Source organism: Saimiri boliviensis, chromosome 4 (genome assembly GCF_048565385.1).
Source record: "Saimiri boliviensis isolate mSaiBol1 chromosome 4, mSaiBol1.pri, whole genome shotgun sequence".
In the NCBI taxonomy this organism is placed as follows: domain Eukaryota; kingdom Metazoa; phylum Chordata; class Mammalia; order Primates; family Cebidae; genus Saimiri; species Saimiri boliviensis.
This window is the reverse complement of record NC_133452.1, coordinates 18,230,061-18,247,080: the sequence shown is the minus strand read 5'-3', so window position 1 is coordinate 18,247,080 and position 17,020 is coordinate 18,230,061. Positions and strand designations below refer to the sequence as shown.

Here is a 17,020-nt window from a genome sequence, read left to right as displayed (position 1 = left end):
ATTTGGGAGGACGAGGTGGGTGGATCACCTAAGGTCAAGAGTTTGAGACCAGCTTGGGCAACATGGTGAAAATCTGTCTCTACTAAAAATATAAAAATTAGCTGGGTGTGGTGGTGCATGCCTGTAATCCCATCTACTCGGGAGACTGAGGCACAAGAATCGCTTGAGCCTGGGAGGGGGAGGTTGCAGTGAGCTGAGATTGCACCATTGCACTCCAGCCTGGGCAACAGAGTGAGACTCCACCTCGAAAATAAATAAATTAAAAAAAAAAAAAGAAAAGATAGATTACTTGGCATCACTCATAGTAAAAAAGTGTTAATTAAAACTGCATGGAGAGATACTATTTTGAAAAGCGCCAAAAAGTTCAAAGAGCCCTCATATTTGTAAGGATGTGGGAGTTTAAATTGTACAGGCATGATGAAGGCATTTGGTTACATCTATCAAAATTAACATTGCACATATTAACTCATGTGCAAACGGACTTAGGTACAAATTTACTACCTGCAGCATTGTTGATAACTGTAAAAGATTGGGAGCACACCTAATTGCCATTAATGGGGGACTGGTAAAATAAATTAGAATTCTTCTATGTCATCGAATACTGTGCAGTCATCAAAAATGAGGAAGAGGTTTATGTAGTGAAATAGAAAGATATCCAAGGTATATCGCTAATGAAAACAAAAAACATGACACAAACAAGACGTGTATTACTATCCGGGTCTTTTAACAAGGGGTGTGGAACAGTGTGTGTGTGTGTGTGTTTGGGGGGAGGGGTGTGTGTTTGTGTGCGCATGTGTGCATATGTGTAGAATATCCGTGAAAGGAAATTTAAAAACTGGTGACTTTGGGTGTCTCCAGAGAGGGAAAATTGCTGGGTTGCAGGCAGAGGTTAAAGATTTTCCCACTGGCTTTGAAAATATCTTTTGAAGTTGAAAGTGCCAACTGCATTACATATTAAAAATAAATAAAATTTTAAAATGAAATGACATCTGTAAAACACTTGACAGATGCTCGGTTAACAGCCATCAGGATTTATTAGTAATTGTGGTTTTTGCCATTACAAGTAATTTTAAATGTAATCGTTTTGCCATTAGTTTTAATGGCAAAAACCATAATTACTTTTGTATCAACTGAATACCTTATGCTTCTGGTGAGGCCTCAGAAGATAGATTATGGGTAAAGAATACTAGAAGAATGTTTAATATGATTTCCTTTTTAAAAGCTGGTGGTTATTAAACCAGTTTGAATGAAAAGTCTTCAAAATGGATGATCATGTTCATAGAGCAGTAGTTTGGAGTGAACAGAAATCATCTTCACCATCAACCTAGCTTCAGAAGAGGCTGAGCCAATCTGGTTCCCTTCGCCAACCACCTTCCTCCCAACCTGTACATTGGGGTGATCCATTACGAAGCTCTCAAGAATATATACGATGCTACTACAGTCATTGTGAGTGAGGTCTGAAGGGAGCATAGGCTAGGACTCATGAGGTTATGGTTCAGAGTTTCTGCTGAAATTCCTTTCAACAAATTGAAGGCACAGCACATGAGTCACAAGTGTTACGACTCAGCTAGTGCTAGATTACTCAACAGAGTAAGTGAGTCTCATGGGCAGAGGTGGAAGAGTCTGTTAAGCATGTAGTGAAGGGTGAACCTGGGCTGATTGGAAAAGATTCATTTGAATGAATGTAGCATTTATTTCCAAGAATAAGCATGTCCAGACTGATTGAGCAAGAGTTATATTTAGTTCAGTGTTTCTTCTGTCCATTTTGAGAAAGTTAAACCAGCATGCCAGAAGGGGTCAAAGATCACATTTTGCATGAAAGAAAAGCCAGTGGAAATGGGACTGTTAGACCTAAACTTTTGGGCATTTTACAGTAGGACTTAGAAAAGGACTTTATTACTTTTTATATTATCTGTCTCTAGCATTGCAAGTAGCAAGAGAGTGAATTTTTGGTGTTTGGAATACCCCCCTCATTTCCCCATTAGCCTGCCTGATTTGGCTGCTGTTGAATATGTTCTATGAGATCCATAAGTCTAGCTCCAGGCAGTGATTGTGCTTGTTTATTACATGTGATTAATTGCTTACATAAGAACAATGATGATCCCTGTAGCGGGAGGAGAAATGTGAAGAACAACTTACTTAGGCATTCCAAGGGCTAACATGGGATGGTTTCATACAGCATCATTCTTATTTTGAATTTTCAAGCCTCTTGAGAAAGGAAGGAGCAGAATATGCTTTGCATGTAGATTTGTCCTCTCAGGCCCTGTGTTTTCTTTTTTGTATTTTTGCAGTTCTCTAAGTAGGGATTTTCTTAGTTTAACATAATTTCTATTTTTAAAATTCAAATATCTACATGTGAGGTGGGAATGGAAATTAACTCAATCAGATACATTCCTATAAACTGCAGACTGAAATTAAGACCTTGAGCAAACCGGCATTTTGATGAGCTGAGGGTTTGGGGTTGGGACAGTTGAACACCTTGAACTTTGGATACCCTGGTGAAAGCACGGCCTGAGAAGCCTGTGTTGAGGAAGGAGTGTCAGTGACTGTGTCTGTTGGAAAAGGAGGCCGAGGGAGTTGAGGACGCATATGTAAGGGAGAAGACATTGGCTGGCCAGGTGTTTTATTTCTGCTGTGAGTTTCGATTAGAATTCTGGGTCTCACTAAGTGACCCATGTTGAATAGGGGTTGGATAAGACTGACTTGGAAAGCCCTCAGTGAAGAGGTGAGCTTGATAAGGAAGTAGATGGGAATTCAGGACAGAACATGGAGAAGGGCAGCGTGAAGAAAAGAAAACAAATTTACAATTTGTGCCATTAGCCGTGTATTAGAATTTGGCATAAGAATTTGTGGAATTATTGTTTGCTTCTGAATTTATGGTACAAAAACTTACTGGCAAGGGTCACTAAAAGTGATGTCTTTATTCGATAATCAACCAAAGGTTTTACACTAAATTCTTTTGAATCTTTGAATGTTTATGTTGTTCCCAATAATCTTTCCAATTCTTTTAAAAGGCTGATTTTTTAGGAAGGCTAGCATTTTTTGATCACAAAGTAGCTTCCCTGGTGAGTGTGATAGCTTCAATATCTTTAAAATTAGATTCTTTGGAAACTGAACTATATCAAATAAAGTAAAACTAGTAGGGTTTTGTTGTTGTTGTTGTTAAAGGTATTATATTTGCAAGTTTGTACAATTTAGTAGACACAGGAAGTGTTTACATATTTTCTTTAGCTAGATTTTTCAGTTCAAATTATGCAGATTTAGGGGTGAGACCTAAATGAACTCTCTTCTGAGGAGTAATGAATGGAAGGTAGATTACTCATTTCTTCATGTTCAAAAGGCAAATTATGTCTCTGGACACAGTGGTTTAATGTTTTTAACTTATGTTCTCAAACTCTTCCCATTTCTTTATCAGTGATTTGGGAATGTGGAGGCAGTTTTGTTGTAGTTTCCAAAGATTTAGGCATTTTTAAGACTCTAAGAATAGTTCATTGAGCCACCAATTTGTCCCTTAATTTTATTTAAGCTGAGCAAGGCCCACACAAAAAGTCAGAAGCTTGCAGCCTCTACCCAGAGGGGCTGAGGGTGGAGTAGAAAGAAGGGAGCATTCCAAGCTTGGAGACACAGACTCTAGTCCAGTTTTTCAAGCTGCATGACCTTCAGCAAGTCTCCCGTATTGTTCAAGGCCCCAGTTTCTTTGCAAGTGCAATGAAGAGTCTGCACTCAACAACTTGTAAAGAAACATTCATTCTAATCATCTATTATGTGAAAGGAATGTGAGTTGTTCTAGAAAAGATGAATCTGCTCCCCAACTGTCCTCCAAGCTCTGGTTCTAAATTTCAGTAGAAGGGGCTTAATAATAGTTACTTCTTTTGAGGTAAAATCATTGAGGAAGTCAGTTAACAATGCAGAGATGATGTCTGGAAGGAGTTTACACGTTTGTTGTTCAAATACTATTTGTTGGGGGTCAACTACAACTGTACGTCAGGGATCGTGCTCACAATGGACTTGTGACTTTGGAAAACATGGCCCCTGTGTGCCCTTTTTGAATTTATAGGCCAACAGGGAGAAGCAGAGAGACAAATAGGAAATCCAACAGCATGAGAAGGAGTATAATGGGAATGTTTAGGGAGATACGACCATTCATAGGAGCCACACTCAGTAAGAAATCAAGGAGGGCTTCCTGGTGGCTATGATGTCTCAAGGGAGACTTGAAGCATGAGCAGGAGTATGCCAGATGAAAAGGGATGAGAGAAAGATTTCAGGTAGAGTAAGCTGTATACATGAATATTTAGACCCAGAGAGAGTCCAGAGGGATTGAGGAACTTAAATACAGTATGGGAGGAGTATACTTCCGTGGGGGAGGGGGAGGACTCTTGATAAATAAGGATAATAATTCAAGTTATTTGGCTCTTGAGTTACTTTTGGACAAGTTGAGCTTCAAGTAGAGTACAGAATAGGAACTTAATAAATATTTATTGAGCTTCAAGTAGATAGTACAGAGTAGGAACTTAATAAATATTTATTGAATGAACGAACATGTAAGTAAAAATGTCTAATAGGTACCTGGAAATGTGGACTCACTAGTCAGGAAAGAGAGGTTGGTTGGAGATTGCTATTTTGAAGTTTTGAATGTATACATGAAAGTAAAAACACAAGGAGTAGTTGTGATCGTCCTGGAGAAAGTATGCAGAGGAGGGAAGAGGGTCTCGGGGCTGAATCCTGGGGTACCCAAACCTTAGAGGAGGGAGAAGAAGAGGGACTTTCAGAAGAGTCTAAGCAGGAAGGGCCATTGCAATAGGGCTAAACACTAAGCCCCTAGAAGTCAGCTCTGTTTTTAGGGGCAGAGATTTTTGTTTTGTTTATTTTGAGATGCCTGCTGTTGACCAGACAGTGCCCTCTACCCACCTGGGTTCACATACTGAAACCCTAACCCTCAGTGTGACTGTGTGAGGAGACAGGGTCTTTAACAGGTAATTAAGATTGAATGAGGTTATGAGGTGAGACCCTACTCTGATAGGACTATGGCCTTATAAGAAGAAGATCTCTCTCTCTTTCTGTCCTCCTCCTTCTACCCCTCTAGGACTCACCCCCACCCCACACTGAGAAAATAAATTGCTATTGATTAAGTCACCTAGTTTATTGTATTTTGTTATAGCGGCCTGAGCTGACTATAGTAACCAGTGCTCAATGCATAGAAATGGTCCTGGTAAATACAGCTAATCAATATTTTTTTGAGTGAATTGAATGAATGAGTCATTCATTGGCATGCTGATGAATACATTACTCCCTGCGCAGTGTGATTGTAATTGAGCAGGTTGGGAGAAGGGAGGAGTTTTGCAAGCATGGAAGTCCTAGGCACTTAGGGAGAATAGAATGGGAAGGCACCGTGGTAACAAAATTGGAACAGCCGAAAAGGCTGAAAATGCTAACTGCTCAAATCTCCTCTCTCTTTAAAAAAAAAAAAAAAATCATTTTGCGAGGCTGGCTCTGGAATCAGGAATGGTTCTTGGTTGATTATGTGGGGTGTGTGTGTGTGTGTGTGTGTGTGTGTGTGTGTGTGTGTAGAAAGGCCCGTCTTAACATTAGATAGGACTATCTGAATCTAAGTGAATTTAGGCACAATCTGGATATTGCTCTTCATAGAGAAATAATACTCTAAGTTGGCAATGAAATTCTTCAAGTAAACAACAGATAAAGGGAGGGAGAGGGACACAGTGTAACAATAATTGGAATAATTGGAATTCTTGTATCACTCATGGCACTTACAGTGAAAGTTCTTTTTAAATTGCCTTCTACTACATGCCACACAGGTATGTTATATAAAAAGATCTTAAAATATTGTTAAAAAGAAAATTTCCCAGAAAAGTTAAGATGAAAGTTACTAAATTCTATTAAGCTGGCAGATTAAATCCAAATCATTCATTGACTCATAATCAAGAGCAGTCATTCTGCCTGCCAACCAAAAAATTCAAACTGTCCTTATCCAGTTGTAGGTGGGAAGGTAGGAAATAGCATCTCAGATCACAGGCTTTGTAAGAGTAAGGGTCTTTGGCTTGATTCTTGGTCACAAATCATACCTTTTTTCCTTGGAGTGTTAGTGGGAAAGAAAAGGCTGTTTAAAAAAGCGCTGGGTGCAGTGGCTCACGCCTATAATCCCAGCACTTTGGGAGGCTTAGGCGGGCAGCTCACGTGGTCAGGAGTTCATGACCACCCTGGCCAACATGGTGAAACCCTGCCTGTACTAACAATACAAAATATTAGCCAGCTGTGGTGGCATGCACCTGTAATCCCAGCTACTTGGGAGGCTGAGGTAGGAAAATTGCTTGAGCCCAAAAGGTGGAGGTTGCAGTGAGCTGAGTTGGCGCCATTGCATTCCAGCCTGGGTGACAGGGCAAGACTCTGTCTCCAAATAAATAAATAAAAATAAACAAATAAATTAAAAAATAAAAAATAAACATGTTAAAGAATACTGATTCCATTTGCCTTCTTGCTAACGTGTACCCTTGCAGACTGGGGTAAAATTTGATCATGTTAAAAGCCATTGTACTTAAAAAGATCCATGACTAGAGTGCGAGGACAATTCTGTGGCCTCGAGGGTCCCATTGGAGCAAGAGGAGTCTGACTGAGAAGAAGGCAGCTCTGTCCTTTGATGCCCAGTAACCTGCATGCCCAGCACTTTGCTGGCTGTGCCATTGGTAGGATATGTGGTATATGCACTTCAATTTGTAGGAGATCATGGTCCAAAGAGATCACAGATTTATTTTGCCACCTGGCCCAGATGGAGATAGAAGTCAGGACAATGGTTGCCTATAGGATTAGGAGTTTATTAGAATGGGACACAATGGGAAATTTCTGGGGTGATGGAAATACTCTATATTTTGATCAGGATGGTTGTTACATGGGCCCATCTATCTGTCAAATTCATCAAATGGTATGCTCTAGATACATGTGTTTCATTGTATATCAATTTTGCTTCAAAAAACAAATACTCAAGGTCAGATGAAAAAGGTCTAGGAGCTAATCAAAAACTCTTAAAATAAGTGACCAAACTATTTGTGAAAATGAGAAGAAACTTAAAGGTAAATTCTTTGTTATTTTTCTACATTCGAGGAAAATTGATGGTATCAGATAAATGCTCAAAAACAAGCTTCCAAACAGAGCATTTATAATCACTACAATAATCAGTTTGAACACAGCCAAACCTTCATGTCTCCGAGTGAAGGAACCATTTCTAGTAGTATAAGCTATGATGGAGATATTTCCACATTTATTTTCTTTCACATTTCTGTTGGAGGAACAATGTTTTTTGTAAATGTAAAAAGCTTTTAATGGAGCTAGAGAAGAAGCTATGTTTGGTCATAGTATTATCTGCTTACAAACTAAAAATTCAGAGCTCTCTTGTGAATCATGCTGCCAAGAATTGCAGGCTAACGCCTCGAGATTGTACGAATTTAAATTTTGACTTTATGGCCTCAGTTGGCATGAAGATACAAAGATAATTTTCTAGCAAAAACAGATTTGAAAATGGTAGAATGGGCCGGGCACGGTGTCTCACACCTATAATCTCAGCACTTTGGGAGGCCGAGGTGGGTGGATCACCTGAGGTCAGAAGTTTCAAGACCAACCTGGCCAACATGGTGAAACCCCATCTCAAGTAAAAATACAAAAAAAAACTAGTTGGGCATGATGGTGGGCACCTGTAATCCCAGCTACTTCAGGAGGCTGAGGCAAGAGAATTGCTTGAAACCAGGAGGCGGAAAGTTAACTTTTAGAGATGGTTATCCATGGCTGGACGTAGTGGCTCATGCCTGTAATCCCGGAACTTTGGGAGGCTGAGGCAGGTGGATCACCTGAGGTCAGAAGTTCAAGACCAGCCTGGCCAACATGGTGAAACCCTATCTCAACTAAAAATACAAAAAAATTAGCTGGGCGTGGTGGTGGGTGCCTGTAATCCCAGCTACTTCAGGAGGCTGAGGCAGGAGAATCACTTGAACCTGGTGGTGGTGGTGGGTGGTGGGGGACAGAGGTTGTGGCGAACTGAAATTGCAGCATTGCACTCCAGTCTGGGTGACAAGAGTGAAACCAACTCTGTTGCAAAAAAAAAAAAAAAAAAAAAAAAAAAAAAGAAAAAAGAAAAAAAAGAAAAAGAAAAGAAAAGAAAATGGTTGAATGCCACATGGAAAGTTACTTTTAGAGATGGTTATCCATGGCCAGGCATGGTGGTTCATGCCTGTGATCCCAGTACTTTGGGAGGCCAAGGCAGGTGGACCACAATTTCAAGAGATCGAGATGTTTATCCAGACACCTATAATATTACATTGTTATTTTAACTATCTATATCAATATATTAACCAACATTTGATGACCTGACATGGCCAGGCACAGTGTTGGATGCTCATGATTCCCAGATAATTCTAGCAAGACCTTGTCCTCAAGGAGCTTCTGAGCAGGTTGAGGGGATACAAAACAGATAAATAATACTAATTCAGAAAGAATGTGTTAAATGCATGACAACTACCACTAGAATTCAGAGGAGAGGAAATTTTCTTGGAACAGAGATTAAAGGAAGGAATTCTGCATGTGGTGGCATTTTGGCTGGACCTATTACAAAAGGTATGCTTCCCCCTGACAAGCCAAGAAAGTGGGGATTAAGGTAGAAGAGAAGAAAACCTTTGAATTCTTGGAATATTAAGATTTTGCTTGGCTGAAGCATAGGTTACAGTAGGAGGAGATGGATTTGGAAGGATTGTTATAGGCAGAGAGGAAGCGCTGAACTCATGGGGAAGCTGTGATTTGGGTTAAAGATAGAGCTGGGTCATGACAGGATGGACCCTGAGGCAGTAAAAAAATCCAAGAAAATAAGCAGGCAGCAGGGTCTAGGATGAAGTCCAGGAGGAAAGAGCTGAGAGGTCCTTAGGCTCTTAGGACAGATAAGGTAATAGGTTTCAAAGGGCATGACAGAAATGCAATGGAAAGGGAGAGATTGTAAAGCTAGAAGGCTCAGAAATTGCCTCTTGATTAGGTGAGAAAGGCAAAGGAGAATCAGCCCTGGAAGAAGACAGGGAGATTTTAATCTGGGTGACTGGAGGGACAGGGATCCTGGGCACAGACAGAGGGAAGTTGAGAGGAACACCATGTTTGAGAATGGTGACTCATATTTGAACAAGCCAGCAATGCCCAGGAGACGGCTGGAAAAGTGGGGTTGTAGATACATTCCTCAGTGAAGCCAGAGCAATCTTTACCCTTCTTCACCTGGGAGAGCCAGTAAGTCACGGCTGGAGTCTGTGTGTCCAGCCTGCGAGGATAAGGAGGGAAGCAAGGAGAGCTGGGAGCCCAAGAGTGAAGTTTTTGCCAAAAGGCACGAGAGGAAAATTGGTGTAGCACCGTATACTTTCTCACCTATGCTCACCAAGACCAGGCACGAGGTTCACCAAGATGTATTTGGAAGAGAATGCTGAAGAGAAAGTGGTCAAGAAAACTGCCTTTATTGAACCTCTTGGGCTAACTTTGATTGTTAAGTCTTGGAAAAATCAGAGCCTATGAGGAGACAGTTACCCTGGCTATTCTTCCGATGTCAATAGTGAACACATGCAGATCCTCTTTCTTTTCTTTCTCCTTCTCCCTCTTCCTCTCTCAAGAGTATTCCCGCCGAATACTCTTGCTTTTTTTGGACTGGTCTAGAGCATGGGTGGCCATTGTTGTCCAACAGGAGGGACCACTGTCACCAACAAAGGGTAACAGTCTTTCTTCTCAATATTTATCTGTATCTAGTATTTATTGTCAATACTGACTACGGAGAGAGCTCTCTGTGCTCCAACGATGCAATATTCGGGGTCTTTCAAATCACACAAATATATATTTGCATGATGGCTTCATTGACATTTTTATGACTTTCTACTTCTTTCTTTGTACTGGTCTCAAGAGCCACTCATAAATCTCTCAGTAACTGCATAGTGTCCCAGGGCCAGATACCGGTCACTCCTGGCATTGTGTAGAGTCATTTAATATCCAAGGTGGTGACTAATGTCTGGCAACAAAGGCTCCATTGGGTGTCATGTGTCCTGGGACCCTGAGCGTGGGCACTCTAGGAGCACCTCATTATTTCGTGTTAGTACTGTGGTCAAGAGAAAAGTTGAGAAAGTGATCAGGAGGGTGGATCCACACGAACCCCACTGGGACATGAGAGACCTCGTTCCTGATCACTGCCAGTACAACCTGAAATCTCAAAATCAGTTTAAAACAAAGCTATCTACCTTTATCTTACGTTCATATCCTAGGCTTTTAATAATACATATTTTTCACATGTTTACAGAAAGCAATCAACTGAGCTATTCGTGGAAAGGTTTGTGGGTTTGGTTAACGAAGTGGAGGAGTATTACATTTCAGCTGGAAACACATCCCTAGAATGCCAAAACATTTATTCCAAAGTCTGGTTTCCTGGTGCAATCGGAGGCATGGCAATGCCTGTGTTCAGAGACCGGGGGCTAGGGCCAGTAAGGCATTTGATCCACATGGATCCCAGAAGGCTTTTATTGTTAAATTATATTCTTTCGGAAAAACCACCCATGTCCTATTTTGTAAACTTGATATCCATACACTTTTGACTGGCAATCTATTTTAGCCGTAAGACTATGATTCACAGCAAGCCTGTTTTTCCTCTTGCTTGGGGTGGCAGTGGAAAGCATAGGGCACTTTCCAGCCTCCAAGGGTAAGGGGCAAAGGGGCTGGGGTTTCTCCTCCCCAGGAAAGCTTTCTCTGGCTGTGCCACGCTGCTCCCTGTGAGCAGACAGCAAATCTCCCCTCACTCCCCACTGCCATTCATCCAGCTCCGTGCAGTAGCCCAGCTGCGTGTCTGCCGGGAGGGGCTGCCAAGTGCCCTGCCTACTGGCTGCTTCCCGAATCCCTGCCATTCCACGCACAAACACATCCACACACGCTCTCTGCCTAGTTCACACACTGAGCCACTCACACATGCGAGCACATTCCTTCCTTCCTTCTCACTGTCTCGGCCCTTGACTTCTACAAGCCCATGGAACATTTCTGGAAAGACGTTCTTGATCCAGCAGGGTAGGATTGTTTTGATTTCTCTCTCTGTAGCTTTAGCATTTTGAGAAAGCAACTTACCTTTCTGGCTAGTGTCTGTATCTTCGCAGGGAGATGAGGATTGCTGTTCTCCATGGGGGTATGTGTGTGTCTCCTTTTTCTTTCAGGACTTGTAGGATCTCTTGTGCCATTTGCATATAATTTAGCAGGTTCAGATTTTTTTAAGAGCCCTATGAAGTGCTTTTTGCATGTGTTTTAAAAAGGCATTTGAAAATTGAAAGTGTGATTTATGGAAACTAAATCATCTGTAAAAAATTGCTTTGAAAAGTAATGATAGCTGACCATAAAGGGAAATATCTGCGATGCACCTAATGTGTTTTTAACCCTTTGTTTGCTGACAATATATAGTTATTCATGCTAAAATGGATTTTGGCTTCGTATTGAATCAGCTACCTTATATTGTCCAACAATGGTCTGTTTTTGTAAGAATGAGATAAAATGTATACTTGATATAAAATATTAGTAACAGTAAGCTTGGCATTTAGGTATACCATGAACACTTTGTCAGATACTCTGTTGGGTGTTAGGGATAGCAATTAAAACAAAATATTGATAGTTGTATCAGGGTCTATTAGGCTACAGCAAAGGAAGTTTATTAAAAAGTATGAGCTATCCAAGATGATAGATGCATGATATACTTCCTGTAACTTTTGTCTCCTTAATATATGTCTGTGTGTGTGTGCATGCTTAACTTTTAATTCAGTTAAAAACTTTTTTCTATTTGTTTTTCATCTGTATATTTGATTCTGCATAGCCTAACCCTATTGAACAGATAAGACTGAGTTGTAGGACTAAGGAATAGACATGCAGAAATGCATTTTAAAAATCTGTTAGTTGGACCAGACCGACTATGTAACATAATTGCCAAAGCTTTGGTTCATGACCTGAGGTTATGTTTGGTATGAAAAGGTCACATTTCACATTCAGTTTTCTGAAGTTTTGGTTGCATAACCAACCTGTGGAAGGCATGAACACCCATGTGCGCCCTAACCAAAGGTTTTTCTGAATCATCCTTCACATGAGAATTCCTAATAGGACCAAGTACAGTACTGTGGTCCAACATAAACACACAAGTCAGGCTGAGAGTCTCTCAGAAGGTTGTGGAAGGGTCCACTTTGGAAGCATTTTGCAGAGGAAGAAACTGAGGTCCGGGAAGGTTACATTCTCCTGACGGCAAAATGCAGGTCTTCCTATATGTATACCCTGAATCTCTGCCCCCTCTTCCCCTCAGATGCCCCCTATCAGTTCCCCCAGCTGCTAAATATAGCTGTCTGTGGCTGGCTGCGTATGCAACCCCACACCCCATTCTATCTGCCCTATCTTGGTTACAGTGTAGTCCTCCCCAGGGTCATCCTATGTACACACTACGTATTGCTAGCCAACGAGGAGGGGGAATCAAACCGAAAGAGAGACAAACAGAGATATATCGGAGTCTGGCACGGGGCACATAAGGCAGCTCCCGGGAGAAAGCCGGCTCCTGGACTCGTCTTTCGCATTTATTTTAAGCCCGGTCTTCCCTGGGCCACCTTTAGCAGATCCTCGTGCGCCCCCGCCCCCTGGCCGTGAAACACAGCCTCTATCCAGCAGCGACGACAAGTAAAGTTCAGGGAAGCTGCTCTTTGGGATCGCTCCAAAACGAGTTGTGCCTGGAGTGATGTTTAAGCCAATGTCAGGGCAAGGCAACAGTCCCTGGCCCTTCTCCAGCACCTTTGTAATGCATATGAGCTCGGGAGACCAGTACTTAAAGTTGGAGGCCCGGAGCGCGGGAGCTGGCGGAGGGCGTTTGTCCAGGGACTGCACTTGCTCCCGTCGGGTCGCCAGACTCCACCGGACCCGCCGGCTCCCGGGGCAGGGCCGGGGCCTGAGCTCGAGTCGCGTCTCGGCGGGACATGCGCTGCGCCGCCTCTAACCACCGGCTGTGCTCTTTTTCCAGGTGGCCCGCCGGCTTCTGAGCCTTCGGCCCCGCGGGGACCCGATCTGCGCCCTGCCGGCGGCCTCGGACCATGACCATGACCCTTCACACCAAAGCGTCCGGGATGGCCCTTCTGCACCAGATCCAGGGGAACGAGCTGGAGCCCCTGAACCGTCCGCAGCTCAAGATCCCCCTGGAGCGGCCCCTGGGCGAGGTGTACGTGGACAGCAGCAAGCCCGCCGTGTACAACTACCCCGAGGGCGCCGCCTACGAGTTCAACGCCGCGGCCGCTGCCAACACGCAGGTCTACGGCCAGTCGGGCCTCCCTTACGGCCCCGGGTCCGAGGCGGCGGCGTTCGGCTCCAACGGCCTGGGGGGGTTCCCCACACTCAACAGCGTGTCTCCGAGCCCGCTGATGCTGCTGCACCCGCCGCCGCAGCTGTCGCCCTTCCTGCAGCCCCACGGCCAGCAGGTGCCCTACTACCTGGAGAACGAGCCCAGCGGCTACACGGTGCGCGAGGCCGGCCCGCCGGCGTTCTACAGGTACCCGCGCCCGCGCCGCCCGTCGTCGGGGTGGCCGCCGCGCCCGGCGGGAGGGAGGGAGGGAGCCGGGGGAGCCGCGGGAGCCGCGGGACGCGTGACCCGAGGGCACGCGCAGGGAGCCCGGGGGTTCTGTGTGCAGCCCGCATTGCGTTCAGAGTCAAGTTCTCTCGCAGGGCAGCTGAAAAAAACGCGCTCTCCACCCATCTACAGTCGGTGCGAGAGGCAGACCTGAACGCCCGGGGCTTCCTAACTAAACACACGTTGGAAAACCAGACAAAGCAGCAGTTATTTGTGGGGGAAAACACCTCCAGGCAAATAAACACGAGGCGCTTTGAGTCACTTGGGAAGGTCCCACGCTTGGCATTTAAAGCTGGGGTTGTTTGGAGTTAGCGGAGCTCAGTGGAGTTTTATTTAGCCTTTTAATATTTTTGTTTAATATGCTCCCCAAATTTCCTTTCATCTGGACTCTTTGATTGGAAATTTGTCCGCTGTGATGACTTTCTGGGAAGCGATCCCCCTCCTCCCCACCCCACGTCCTGGGGCTTTAGAAAGCGATTGGGAGTTGAATGGGTCCCAGAAAGTTTCTGATTTCCGAGTTAGCTGGCTGAGTCCGCGCTGGAGCCGGTGGCTGGCATGTGACTTCTGACAGCCGGAAATTTGTAGGTGTCCCGCGATTTTAAAACTAGCCATATGGAAGCACGAGTGCTTAAAAATAATCTCCCGCCAGCCCAGGGACGATCCTGTCCTATCTGGGGAGAATACCCCGGAGTGTCCTACGGGGTCAGCGGGGTCTGCGCCTTGCAGCCACTGTGGAAGGAGCGCGGCCAGTCCAGGACATAGGAGAACATTTCGCGACTTCAATGTGAAGGTTTTGTATCCTCCTTTTAATTTTTTTTTCCCACTGTAATTGTTCTGTCTCCCTCTTCCATTCCTCCCATTTTCCCTTGCCCAGTTTCTCCTTTTTCTTTTTTCCACCCCTGATGGGCCTGCAGAGGGATTAGGTGGGCGTTTCTGGTGAACACCTGCCTAGGTGGCCACAGGATAGGTATACCCTGGACTAGGTTTGGGAGCTTCAGGGCACCACATGGCTGGTGCAGAATTAGGCATTTCCCATCTGCACACTGGTGTCTGTTCTGGTGTCCCCACTTCTTTCTGCTCTGTAAGCCGTGGACCGTTTTTGTTCAGTGTTCTATTTCCAGGGATATTTATAGCAGAAGGAAGGGGACTAAGGTGCAGGTTGGTCCCAGAGGGTGCTGAAGGGCAGATTTTGGGAGTATCCACCGTGCATCTTCAGCTACCTTAGAGGAGTTTAGAACATCCCACAGCCACATAGGTTAAAGCTTTCTTTACTTAAAAGACAAACAATGAACAAAACTTTTAAAAGTTGGTGTATTTCGAATTAATTTTATTCCTTTTAATTTAGGTTTAAAATAGAGAAAAAGGATTTCTTCTGCCCACCTTTTTTTTTTTTAATGGAGGAATAAAATATAGCGATTAAGTCTAATTCCACACAACATTCTAAACTCCTTGATGTGAAGGAAGGCACTGGTATGATGTGAATTCCATAACCTTATGATGGACTCCAGAAACCATTTTCTTTCCTATTTAATTTTCAGTTCTTTTATTGCAAATTAATGCCACTGAATTTCAATGGGCACTAATGAGACTGCTCCTTGGTGGATTATTTACTGCCTTGCTAATAATTACAAAGTGAACCTGGTCAAATACAGAGGGGATCACATCTTATTCAAAATTGTTCATCTTCCCAGTGATAAGCAGTATCAGTGTAATATGCCCTATCTTACATTTTTTTGCATTAAATGATAGTCAGATACTCTTAGAATAATAAAAAAGACAAGGAACTTAAAATTAAAAAACAAACCTGCAAAAATGGAACTCTGTGTGGAAATTCAGTTTTAGGATGATTTTTCCTGTGTTTTGATTCCTGGAAAGTCTTTCTTCTGTTGTTAGAATTCTGCCTTTTATTAACCAGCAAGGAAAAGAAGCATCTAAGCAAGTTCTTCATATGAACAGATGTTATTGAGTATTTTTCCCCTCTTAGTTTTTCTGCTTAAGTAACTCTGAGTATAAAGGAAAGGATTGATTAACCTCTTTTAGGGAACTTTAAGTTTCTTAAGTAGTTATCAAAAGTTTTGAGGCTGAAAGCAGTATTTTCAAACTGCTTGTCATGACCCAGAGGGTCATAGAATCAGTTTAGTGAGTCTAGAATGTTCTTTTAGAAGGAATAAAACAGAAAGGAATATAATAGAAAATATTAGAATGTGTGGTATTTAGTAAGGATAAATTTTGTTTCCTGAAAATCTGTTTTAATTATACATGCTTCTGTGTGCTGATTGTGATGTAAAATGTATTTCTTGCTGTGGGTTGAATTCAAAGAAAAAGTTAGAGAGCTAATGGCCTAAAATATTATATGTTCAGTGGAAAATAAAAAATCAGACAACTGTATGGTTGTTTTTATCTGTACAAACCAAAATGCTATTTTGATTATCCTTATTTTTCCCTTACAAATTAGGCTGGTGCCTTTAGTCAGTTAGGCTAAGCTTTACTATCTGATTCTTAACTTTTTTATTTGTACTGCTCTCCTGAGTGTCATACTGGATGTTCAGAGAATTTATGTGACGGTCACATCATCTAGCTTTGAGATGCTATGGTTACTTTCTTCCATTTCTTCCATAATCTGCAGCCACATCTACGTGTGAAGAAATGTAATAGATAAAATTTCTCTGGGCACATCATAATGTAAGAAAGATTGTCACATGTCCCAACAAACTATTGTTAATGTAAATTTGTTACTTGGCAAGCTGAAATTTTGCAAGATGTTACCCCAAATTTCATGATGAAGGAAATGGGGAGTCATCTTATCCTGGGTTCCTTTTTTGAGTTCAGACCACTTAGGAACTTCAAATAAAACTAAAGATGATGCTTGACTATATTACCTATCCTTTTTAAAGTTCAAATTAGGAATTTAATGCTGCATGCTTATTTCAGTTTTGTTACTCAGTATTCTTAAACGTTAGACTCACTTCTCCAAAAAACTTGGCAAATATATAAACCTTTTGCCTCAAAACCAATGTCCTGCTAATTTGTGTCCTGGCCATATGCATATTTTGGACAACTAATTTGTCCACTGGTGATTGTTTAAAACTCTTTCTTATCTTTGAACAGAGACTGATTTCTAAAGCGAGATTTAAGTGACTAACTTTCAAGTTTCCAATACATTTTTTCTTTTACTTAGGTAACATTTCAGCCCCCTTTCTTTCTGATCTTACTTTTTTTGTTAATTTAAATGGTTACTGATTACCTGGCACTTTGTGCTGGTCTAAGAATAGCCCAAGGAGTCACATATTCCCTCATGAATGAACGTATTTTCAGATGAAAACGGAATCACATCTTCAATCCCCATTTCATTTTCACCTCCTCCATGTGGCTTGTACCTGT

The 17,020-nt window shown here is 42.6% G+C and overlaps 1 protein-coding gene across 7 annotated transcripts in view; it reads left to right on the top strand.

Moving 5' to 3' along the window:
* ESR1 (estrogen receptor 1) overlaps positions 1 to 17,020 on the top strand; it is a 441,625-nt gene that overhangs the window by 143,893 nt on the left and 280,712 nt on the right. For 2 of the 7 annotated variants that reach the window (XM_074397268.1, XM_074397267.1), the window contains exon 3: positions 13,040 to 13,561. In XM_074397268.1, coding sequence (XP_074253369.1) covers positions 13,110 to 13,561 — 452 coding nt within the window. In that variant the 5' untranslated portion in view covers positions 13,040 to 13,109. The other 5 variants (XM_074397266.1, XM_074397269.1, XM_074397271.1 and 2 more) reach the window with 5 other exon arrangements.